Source organism: Erythrolamprus reginae, chromosome 12 (assembly GCF_031021105.1).
Source record: "Erythrolamprus reginae isolate rEryReg1 chromosome 12, rEryReg1.hap1, whole genome shotgun sequence".
NCBI lineage: Eukaryota > Metazoa > Chordata > Lepidosauria > Squamata > Dipsadidae > Erythrolamprus > Erythrolamprus reginae.
Genome location: NC_091961.1, coordinates 2,517,706 through 2,529,308, shown reverse-complemented (window position 1 = coordinate 2,529,308; position 11,603 = coordinate 2,517,706). Strand labels below are relative to the sequence as shown.

At 46.8% G+C, this 11,603-nt stretch overlaps 1 protein-coding gene across 1 annotated transcript; it reads left to right on the top strand.

Annotated features, from left to right (window-relative positions):
• Positions 1-135: 135 nt before the first annotated feature.
• NKX6-3 (NK6 homeobox 3) lies at positions 136-9,542 on the top strand. The gene is made up of 3 exons (XM_070765500.1): positions 136-2,090; positions 8,479-8,648; positions 9,239-9,542. The coding sequence occupies exons 1-3, from the start codon at positions 1,718-1,720 to the stop codon at positions 9,461-9,463; spliced, it is 768 nt and encodes a 255-aa protein (XP_070621601.1). The 5' UTR covers positions 136-1,717; the 3' UTR covers positions 9,464-9,542.
• Positions 9,543-11,603: the final 2,061 nt, after the last annotated feature.

Genomic DNA, 11,603 nt, shown 5'->3' with positions numbered 1-11,603 from the left:
CCCTCGCCTGCCTGCGGGGGGCGCCGCTTTTGCCCGCCGATCGCTAGTTGGCGCTGTAAAGGAGGGCAATGCCTAGAGAATGCTGCCAGTCTCTGCACTCTAGATGCTTTTTAGAAGTTTCGGGGTTACTTTTTCCTTTCTTTTTTTATCATTACGGGGAATTTGAGCCGATTTGGCTCCTTCGTGTCTTCCCTCCATCCTCCCCCACCCCCACTCCAGTGTATAGAACCATCCTCCCCCTCCACCGGCCCCCAGAATCCAAGTTAATAAAGAAATCAACACCACTCTCAAGTGTCCCCTCTGTGGCTTCTTTGACTTGCCTGGGTATCGGGGGGCAAGGGGGGATCTCGACTGACCGTGGGCACTGTTGGAGCTTTCGGGGGTCGCGTTAACTGGAGGGGAGGGAGAAGCGAGGAGAAGTCAGGTCAGGAGTGAAAGTTGGCAAAGGATGGTGCCTCTTTTAAAAGAGGGAGTAAAGTACTAGTAGTCTCCCCCCTGTGTGTGTGTGTGTGTGTGTGTGTGTGTAAGAGGTTTGGGGGAGGGTTGGCATTGGGTCTTCATTTCTTTCCTTTGAGCTTCATTTCCTGACAGCACCGTTGGGCTCCTCATCCAAGGATGTCCCTCCAGAAGGGGCCTTGACCTGATCAGAGACCCCCCACTTAGATAAGCAGGACTGCTTCGTACATCAGAAAGTATTAGTCTGGTTGCTGTCACCCCAAAACTATGTGGTTATTTTGTGCTTAGATCATCCATCCCTCCATCCCATACATTTCTTTCTTTCTTTTTCTTTCTTTCTCTCTCTCTCTTTCCCTCCCTCTCACCCCTATCTTCTTTTTTTCTTATTTCTTCCTTCCTTCCTTCCTTTTTTCTTTCTTTGTTTCTTTCTTTCCTTCTTTCTTTATTTCTCTCTCTCTCTTTCCCTCTGTCTCCATCTCTATTCTTTCTTTCTTTCTTCTCTCTTTCCCTCCCTCTAACCCCTCCCTTCTTTCTTTCTTTCTTTCTTTCTTTCTTTCTTTTCTTTGCTCTCTCTGTCTCCATCTCTCTTCTTTCTTTTTCTTTCCCTCTTCTCTCTCGGTGTCACTCTGTCCCTCCCTCTCACCTCCTTCCTTCCTTCCTTCCTTCCTTCCTTCCTTCCTTCCTTCCTTCCTTCCTTCCTTTCCTTCTCTTTCATCCCCTCTCTCTCCGTTTTCTTTCTCTTTCTCTCTACTCTCTCACTCCATCCATCACACCCCGTCCAAAGCAAAGGCAGCCTCTATCATTCCCTCCTCCCTCCTGCCAGCATTATTAGCCATGTGTTAAGGTTCTGGTGTTGACCGTGGAGCTCTCAAAGGGTCATTTATCTCGGAGCAGCCAATCCAGGCCCTGCACTCCGATGGAGCCCAATGAGAAGTGGGAGCACCCACGGCCTCCACCTATCAGGGGGGCGGCATTCTAATCAGCCCGGCCTTTTATCAGAGGAGAGGGAGCTTCCTTTGAAGTTCAGTGGGGTGGCCGGTCACTCAGTCTTGGCTTCGGAATTTGCAGGAAACTCATGGACTTGAGTCACTGTTGCCTCGGCCAGCAGGGCAGCTCCGGACTGCCACCTGACTCGATCCACACAGAGCGGCAGGTGGACCTTGCAAGGGTTTCGGGATGGCATTGCCCAAGCGCCAATCACCTTGGGAAGCGTAGAAGCGACACTCCTTGGTAGGTGCCTTCGCGAGCAAGCGGCCGAGCTATGGACTCCAACCTGCAGGGCACGTTCCTCCTCAACGGCCCTCAACTCCCCCCTTTCGCGGAGGTGAAAGCCCCCATGTGCCAGTACGCGGTGCAAAACTCCTTTTACAAGCTCAGCCCGCCTGGGCTCAGTGCCCAGTTGGTGTCCGGCACGCCCCACGGCATCAGTGACATCCTGAGCAGACCGCTGGCTCCTCCGAACAACGGCCTCCTCTCCGGCTACTCCCACGTTGGGGGATTCAACGGGCTGGCCGCCCAGGGCATTTACTACGGCCCCCAAATGGGCAACTTTGCCAAGGCAGGAAGCGAATATGGAGCCAGGGGCAGGAGCTGCTGGGCCGAGCCAGCCCAGGAATGGCACGAATGTGGCAATTGTAAGTAACCACTTGGGCACGGGGGAAGGTTGCATGATGTGGGGACGTGGCTGTGGTGGAGAGCACCCTGTAGGGATGGTGGCGGTGCCATTGGTCTCAAAGGGTGAAGGATAGGTAGCACAGAAGCATGGAAACATAGAAGATTGACGGCAGAAAAAGACCTCATGGTCCATCTCGTCTGCCCTTATACTATTTCCTGTATTTTATCTTAGGATGGATCTATGTTTATCCCAGGCATGTTTCAATTCAGTTCCTATGGATTTACCAGACACGTCGGCTGGAAGTTTGTTCCAAGCATCTACTACTCTTTCAGTAAAATAATATTTTCTCACGTTGCTTCTGATCTTTCCCCCAACTGACCTCAGATTGTGTCCCCTTGTTCTTGTGTTCACTTTCCTATTAAAAACACTTCCCTCCTGAACCTTATTTAACCCTTTCACATATTTAAATGTTTCGATCATGTCCCCCCTTTTCCTTCTGTCCTCCAGACTAGACAGATTGAGTTCATTAAGTCTTTCCTGATACGTTTTATGCTTAAGACCTTCCACCATTCTTGTCGCCCGTCTTTGGACCCGTTCAATTTGATCAAAAAACTTAAATCAGCTTTGGAACTTGGTCCCAGAATTTGCCCGGTCATCCCAGTGAGTTATTGGGGTGCTAGTTGGCTCAAATGCATGGTGTTCCCCAAGGTGGCCTGGACAGGTCTGCTGGAAGTTTGTTCCAAGCATCTACTACTCTTACAATTCAAGTTTGTTCCAAGCATCTACTACTCTTACAACTCAATTCCCGTAGAGAAGAAAACACTGCGTTGTGTGTGTGGACAATGGAGCACAAAATATATAGAAGGGAAGATTGTTGCTGAGAAATGTGGATTTGTGTTGGAGCTGAAGGCTGAGTGAAGTTGGGAGGACCTGGAAAAAAAGGGGTGATCCGAATAAGATCCTAAGGGACCAGGTGGGTTATTTTTTCCCCATAGGAATAAGAGCCTAGGCTACATTCTATGGAGATGCTGATGAATACAGAACATGATAGAGTCGCCAGTGCTAAGGAATATATCCGGAGCTCCCCCCGGAGATTAGAAAACTGCCCCCACCCTCCTTGCCTTCCGTAAAACTCCTTAAAACTCACCTCTCCCGTCAGGCATGGGGGGATTGAGGCCTCCCCCCCCCTCCCGGGCCTATACAATTTATGTATGGTATGTTTGTGTGTATGTCTGCTTTAATAATGGGGTTTTTAAATGTTTTTTAAATTTATTAGATTTGTTATGAATTGTTTTATTGTATAAAATAAAATAAAATAAAATAAAATAAATAAACTGCTCAAAACAATAAAGGGAGCCCTCAAAGAACCCATCCTAGATCTGAATGGATGAAATATCCTCATTGAATCCTTTGTTCTGTACAAAGTGGAATGCGTACAACAGCAGGTGAAATGGATGGTCCATCAGTGTTGCTTCCTAAGTGGATGGTTTGATTGGAGTTATATTGTGTTGTTTAAGTGTTCCCTTTATTTTTTTGAGCAGTGTACAAACTCCATAGCAGTAATAATAAGAAGAAGAGGAGAGAAGAGAAGAGAGAATAGAAATAGATAGAAAAGAGAAGAGGAAGAGAGGAGAGAATTAGTTAGAATTAGAATTATTAAAACCAGGGACTTGGAAGGGACCTTGGAGGTCTTCTAGTCCAACCCCCTGCTTAGGCAGGAAACTCTACACCACTTCAGACAAATGGTTACCCGACATCTTCTTAAAAGCTTCCAGTGTTGGAGCATTCACGACTTCTGGAGGCAAGCTGTTCCACTGGTTGTTAAACCTGTCAGGAAATTTCTCCTCAGTTCTAAGTTGCTTCTCCCTTTGTTTAGTTTCCACCCATTGCTTCTCGATGTACCCTCAGGTGCTTTGGAGAATAGGTTGACTCCCTCTTCTTCAGGGCAGCCCCTCAGATATTGGAAACCTGCTCTAACGTCACCCGTAGCCTTTCTTTTCAAAGCAAGAGAAAGTTTAGAGATGCTAGACTTCATGAACTCCATCTGTGTAGTCTGGACTCTGGAGGACAGAAGGGAAAGGGGGGACATGATTGAAACATTTAAATATGTTAAAGGGTTAAATAAGGTTCAGGAGGGAAGTGTTTTTAATAGGAAAGTGAACACAAGAACAAGGGGACACAATCTGAAGTTAGTTGGGGGAAAGATCAAAAGCAACATGAGAAAATATTATTTTAGTGAAAGAGTAGTAGATGTTTGGAACAAACTTCCAGCAGACGTGGTTGGTCAATCCACAGTCACTGAATTTAAACCTGCCTGGGATCAACATAGATCCATCCTAAGATAAAATACAGGAAATAGTATAAGGGCAGACTAGATGGACCAAGAGGTCTTTTTCTGCTGTCAATCTTCTGTGTTTCTATGTTGTTTTTTAATGGCTTTGTAAGAACTCCACCAAATTCAATGGGGCGGTGGTGGGAGGGACGGGGACGGAAGGGTTTCTTGAACCTTCCTGATTGGCCCGTTTTCCTAGACAATGGCACAAACCCCTCTTGACTCTCCGCTGCCACCCGGGTGCCCCTTGGAATGAGGGAGGGTGCCAGGGAGTCCGAGACAGCCGATAGGAGCCTCAATTAAGAGCTAGGAAGGAGGCGAGGAGCAACTCATTAGAAGCGAGGGCAGGGCCAACCGTTGACCCCGTGGATTTAACAGCGAGGAAAAGAACTCTGGTCTCTCTCTCTACCCCGTTGCCTGATGGTGGGGACCCTGAACCCCAAAGCTTCATTGGGTTCTTGGGTAGAATCTCCTGGCTTTTGCAATCAGTGTAGACTTCAAGAAGGACTTGAAGGAGAAGAACCAAAAAGAACCAAAATTTCATGAATCCATAATGGGAGTCATGAAAGAAAAGGGTGGGGGGAGAGACAGAGACAGATACAGAGAGAGAGACAGAAGGAGAGAGACAGAGAGACACACGGAGAGACAGAAGGAGAAACAGAGGGACAGAGAGACAGAGAAAGAGAGACAAAAGGAGAGAGACAGAGACAGGAAGACAGAGACAGAGAGAAGGTGAGAGACAGAGACAGAGACAGACAGAGATGAGAGAGAGAGAGACATACAGAGAGAGGGACAGAGAGAGAGAGAGAGACAGAAGGAGAGAGACAGAGAGAGGCAGAAAGACAGAGAGACAGAGAAAAAGGAGAGAGACAGACAGAGAGACAGAGAAAGACAGAGACAGAGAGAGAGAAAGGAGAGAGAGAGAGACAGCCAGACAGAGAGAGAGACAGAAGGAGGCAGAGAGAAATAGAGACATAAATAGAGATGGAAACTGAGATGGATATATAGATAAAGAGACCGAGCACAGGGTTCAAAAACACCCTCTTTATACCCAGAGCAGGCTCCAAAGGTTTCCCTCTTCTGCACAAATGGAGATTCCTAGAAACGTGGTTTGATTTTTGCAAAACCACATACAGTATTGGGTAGAACCGAGTCAATTATATTAGTCCGGCCCTCTAAAACCATCCCAATGTCTTATGCGGCCCTATGGCAAAATTAATTGCCCACCCCTGGACTAGAAGATCTCTAAAGTCCCTTCCAGCTCTATTCCGATTGATTGATTTGCTATATGAGTTTGTTGCCTTGAGTTATTGGTAAACAATAATCCTGGTGGGCTAAAAGTAAATGGAATTACAGTGGTGCCTCTACTTAAGAACTTTTCTAGATAAGAACCGGGTGTTCAAGATATTTTTTGCCTTTTCTCAAGCACCATTTTCTAATTAAGAACCTGAGCCTGGAAAAATTTCCCAGGAAATTTGAGAGCGGCACAAAGGCCCCGCCAGTTTCCTGCCATTCCCCCTTGAATCCCGGCCATCCTGGGCTTTTCTGGGCTGCCAGAGGAGCCTTTCGGTGGCGCATAAGGAGGCTTTGGCAGCCCAGAGCAAACGAAGCATTTTCCTTTCTCTGGGTGCTTGGAGAGGGAATCAACCTCTGCCAGCGCCCAGAGAAAAGAAAACGCTCCTTTCGCTCTGGGCAGTGACTGTCCTCCTCCTCTTCTTCCTCCTCCTCCTCCTCCCACCCAAATTCTGGGCTTTTATTTCTTTCCCAGTGGGTTTGCACACATTACTTGCTTTTACCTTGATTCCTATGGGAAAAATTACTTCTACTTACAAACTTTTCTACTTAAGAACCTGGTCACGGAACAAATTAAGTTCTTAAGTAGAGGGACCACTGTATTTGTAAAGAATAATAATGGTGGGATAAAAAAATTAATAAAGGACACATATACAAACACACGCGCACACAAACCCATTATCCATAACACAGACAGTAAGGAAGGTGATCAATTATTTCAGCCAATTAATCCAGTAGTGGGTTGCTACTGGTATGGTTGAAAATGGCACACTGGTGGCGCTCGGTGTGCTGCGCATGCAGCTTCAATTCTCTTGGGTGCGCGCACGTCCCACTGTGTTTTTGCTTCATGCGCATACACAGAAGCAAAAATCTCGCAAGGGGATGCGTGTGCAAGATTTTGGCAATTTTGTTTGCTTTTGTGCGTGCACATGGAAGGAAAACAATCGCTGAAAATTCCCGTGTCCACACAACGTTTTGTGAGTTTTTTTGCATAGAAGCAAAAATACGCTGGGACCCACGCACGGGCACGCGAGGGAACCGAAGGGTGCTGCCCCTGGGGGAAGCTGGATGCCAATCAATGACCATGATGCCCATCTTGTCTGGATATATGCAGAGTAATGCAGGAGGAATAGATACGGGTTTTTTTTGTGTGTTAGCAAAAACTCCAGAAGAGAAGGATTTAGGGGTTGTGATTTCTGACAGTCTCAAAATGGGTGAACAGTGCAGTCAGGCGGTATGGAAAGCAAGTAGAATGCTTGGCTGCATAGCTAGAGGTATAACAAGCAGGAAGAGGGAGATTGTGATCCCCTTATATAGAGCGCTGGAGACCTCACCTACAAAAAGATATTGACAAAATTGAACGGGTCCAAAGATGGGCTACAAGAATGGTGGAAGGTCTTAAGCATAAAATGTATCAGGAAAGACTTCATGAACTCAATCTGTATAGTCTGGAGGACAGAAGGAAAAGGGGGACATGATCGAAACATTTAAATATGTTAAAAGATTAAATAAGATCCAGGAGGGAAGTGTTTTTAATAGGAAAGTGAACACAAGGACAAGGGGACACAATCTGAAGTTAGTTGGGGGAAAGATCAAAAGCAACATGAGAAAATATTATTTTACTGAAAGAGTAGTAGATCCTTGGAACAAACTTTCAGCAGACGTGGTAGATAAATCCACAGTAACTGAATTTAAACATGCCTGGGATAAACATAGATCCATTGTAAGATAAAATACAGGAAATAGTATAAGGGCAGACTAGATGGACCAGGAGGTCTTTTTCTGCCGTCAATCTTCTATGTTTCTATAAGATACCAGAATACAGTGATACCTCATCTTACGAACCCCTCTTCATACGAACTTTCGTAATAAGAACCAGGTGTTTAAGATTTTTTTGCCTCTTCTTCCGAACTATTTTCACCTTCCGAACCCCAGCCACCGCCACTGCCCCCCCCCCTGGACTTCCATTGCCAGCCGAAGTGCTGGGATTCCCCTGAGCCTCCCCTCGCTGGGATTCAAAGCAGCGCTGGCAAAAATGAAGGGAATCCCAGCGAGGGGAGCCTCAGGGGAATCCCAGCATTTCAGCTGGCAATGGAAGTCCGGAGGTGGGGTTTCCCAGTGAGGGGAGCCTCAGGGGAAACCCAGTGCTCCGGCTGGCAACGGAAGTCCGGAGGTGGGGTTTCCCAGCGGTGCAAGGCAAAAGGGTTGACTTTTGGGATGGGGTTGCATGCATTATTTGCTTTTACATCGATTCCTATGGGGAAAATTGCTTCGCCTTACAAACTTTTCTACTTACGAACCTGGTCACGGAACAAATTAAGTTCGTAAGATGAGGTATCACTGTATATTGCACCAAGCAAGGAACCAGATAAATGATGAAGATACGTTTGTAGAAAACAACAGTTTTACACTTCAGTGCAAAATATCTACTGCTTCAGTCTTCTATATACAGGAACCTTACTTTAGGTTTCTAGCAGATACTAAACCAATCTAGGCTTCTTCGTATTACTATCACTACTCTACTCAATATTTAACTCATGCTCAAACTGCTCCAGCCAGCCAACTAACAACCACCACCATCATCAACAGCAAGGAACAGCAGACAGAAAGACAATCATGGTAAAGTTGATTTGCATCTTATAATGTTCTGGCCCAATCAGGTTGCAGTTCCCGCCCTATGACTCAGCATTAACATGCTGTACGTTCTGCTTTTTACCTTATATGGCAATACAATGAAATATCACCCAGGATGGCTAATCCTGACCTGTCTTCCTCCACGCAGCCACAGGGCACCTGGGTGACGGCCTCCACAAGAAGAAACATACGCGGCCGACCTTCACCGGCCACCAGATCTTTGCACTGGAGAAAACCTTTGAGCAGACCAAATACTTGGCTGGGCCTGAGCGGGCACGACTGGCATATTCCCTGGGCATGAGCGAATCCCAGGTAAAGGTGAGTTTTGCATACTCAAAACTTTGGAGAACGTGGTAGATAGACTCTCAGGCCCAAGGAGGTCAGGGTTCCGTACCAACCAGGTTTGGTAAAGGTCAGCTTCATAGATAAACCACCTTCTGTTGTGGTAACTCAGAGGTGGAGCAGTGGGTGTAACTAAGTGGAAAGAAGGGGAAATAACTAAGGCAGAATGCCAGCAAATAGCCCGAATCTGTAAAGATGAAGTAAGGAAAGCTAAAGCTCACAATGAACCAAGGCTTGCAACAAGAGTAAAAAGTAACAAAGAAAGAGAGAGAGAGAGAGAGAGAGAGAGAGAGAGAGAGGTGGAGCCTTGGCCGTCCGTCAGCCTTCAGCCTGGAGGTGGCTGATGCAGAAGAAGAGAACAGCTGGGTCCTGTGCCTGATGCACCAATATGCAGAAGGCGCTGACTGGCACACACATGCACGTTGGAGCTGAGCTAGGGCAACGGCTTGCGTGCCAACAGATATGGCTTCATGTGCCACCTGTGGCGCCCCTGCCATAGGTTCGCCATCACTGATTTAAATCCAGGATCCCTGATGGCCTTCCCTACCTCCCCTCCTCCTTCCCAGGTGTGGTTCCAGAACCGCCGCACCAAGTGGAGGAAGAAGAGCGCCCTGGAGCCTTCCTCCTCCTCACAAGTGGGCGCTGGACCAGGAGAGCGGGCCGCCTCTGACGAAGACGACGAATACAACAAGCCCTTGGATCCAGACTCCGACGACGAGAAGATCCGACTCCTGTTGCGCAAACACCGGGCCACCTTCTCCATCGTGGGCCTAGGCTCCCACAGTGGCTGAGAAGGGCAGGGCCTTGATGGGGCCTGCAGCTTCCAGGGGCGAAGGAGTTGGATTCAGCAGGCTGGACATGGGGAGTGGTGTCGACGGTGGCGGGGAGGCCTTTCTTCAAAGTAGGGCCACAGAGCTTCTGGATTTGGTGCAGATGGGTAGCTATTGTGGCTGTACACAAGTTTGGGGCTGGACATCAGGTGGAAGAAGCCAGCTAATATCCAGGCTTGCCAGCAACCTTCCTTTCAGTTGGAAAGAGATGGGCTTTCATTGGTCACTGCATTTTTAATAACAATCATAATAATACCCATAGGCGAAGTGTTTCAATCAAGCTGCAAAATGGCTCCCAAGATTTACGAGGACAGCATGATGGGGCCGTTACAGGCGTTGACTCAGTCCTTTCATAGCTCCTTCTCCCTGGTTCAAACTGAACTACGTTGGGAATTTTGCAGGGATTTGGAAGTGGGGTGTGTGTGTGTTTGGAGGGGGCAAAGGAAAGTTGGGTGCTTCTAATGGAGTTACGATTTTATGATGCAACCACTATGTTTCATCCAACTACCGTGTCCAGCATTCTGTGTCCCCCAGTGGCCCACCAATTGTCCATGGGGATCTTGAGCAGAAAGAGAAGGCAAGACCCTCCCTTTCCCTTGACCCCCAACAAATGGCACCCAAGGGAACCCTGCCTGCCTCAACCAACATAGAGGCGGCACTTGGACCTCCATTTCAATAACCACCGATACCCTTGGCATCCAACTCCCGTGTTTCCCTGAAAATAAAACCCTGTCTTATATATATGTATATTGAACCCTGAAATAAGCCCTTGGCTTTTCTGCCATGCATTCAAAAGCTGATTGGGCTTATTATCAGGGGATGCCGTATTTTTGGAAAAACAGGGTATCTGTCTGTCTGTCTGTCTGTCTGTCATCTATCTATCTATCTATCTATCTATCTATCTATCTATCTATCTATCTATCTATCTACCTTTCTATCTATCTATCTATCTACCTACCTACCTACCTACCTATCTACCTACCTACCTACCTACCTACCTATAATCTATCTAAATATCTACCTAAATATCTATAATCTATTTAAACCCTGTCTTATATATATTTTTTAAACTCTGAAATAAGCATTTGGCCTTATTGCCATGTACTCAAAAGCCGATTGGCTTATTATCAGGGGATGTTTTACTTTGGGGAAAACAGGGTATCTATCTGTTTGTTTGTCTGTCTGTCTGTTTGTCTATCATCTATCTGTTTATTTGTCTGTCTCTTGTGTTTCCCCCAAAATAAGACCCTGTCTTATATTTTTTTGAAACCTGAAATTATTGCCATGCACCCCAAAGCCTGATTGGGCTTATTATCGGGGGGGGGGGGTCTTATTTCTTTCCTTTGAGAATAGATGGAGCGTCAATTAATTTAAGGTCAAGCAACTGACAAATAATTCCAGTGATGAAGAAGAGGGCCTCTGAATGAGGGTCACTCTCCTTCACGCTTTCTTAACCCACCTTCAAGAAAGAGAATTGGGAGGGGGAGGGAGGTCAATTCACACGTGGCCACGCATGACGCCTTTCTAGATGTCCTGTGCATGTAACTTGTATTGGGAAAAGGACAGCACTTTATTAAATTGCCGGCCAGAGTTGTTTCGAATAGCGAGATGGGTGGCATATAAATTTAATTCATAAAACAAAATGAAGTAAATCAATTATATGGCAAACGCCTTCCTGGTGGGAAGAGAGGGGTGGTCCTATGGGGTCTTTGGAACTCTCTGAGCTTAGTGGTTTTTTCTCCCAGATCTTACATGACTCAACTAGGGAACATTTTCAGTGCTAAAAAGCAATGGGCTTGACTCTTTGTGGTCTGCCTGCCAGTGTCAGTGTTGGTGATTCTTGGTGGTTTCTTGATTAGGTTGTGTTGTTGCTGTTTTTGAGTGTTGTTTGTTTGAGTTGGTATGTCCTTGATTTTGGGGTATTGTTTACATTAACATAAGAACATAAGAGCCGTGCTGAATCGGGCCAAAGCCCATCGAGTCCAGCATTCTGTGTCCCCCAGTGGCCCACCAATTGTCCATGGGGATCTTGAGCAGAAAGAGAAGGCAAGACCCTCCCTTTCCCTTGACCCCCAACAAATGGGACCCAGGGGAATCTTGC

Coding starts and splice junctions, on each gene's coding strand:
- NKX6-3 (XM_070765500.1), top strand. CDS start 1,718: ATGGACTCCAACCTGCAGGGCACGTTCCTCCTCAACGGCCCTCAACTC. Junction 2,091..8,478: donor ATGGCACGAATGTGGCAATT/GTAAGTAACCAC, acceptor TCCTCCACGCAG/CCACAGGGCACCTGGGTGAC. Junction 8,649..9,238: donor TGAGCGAATCCCAGGTAAAG/GTGAGTTTTGCA, acceptor CCTCCTTCCCAG/GTGTGGTTCCAGAACCGCCG.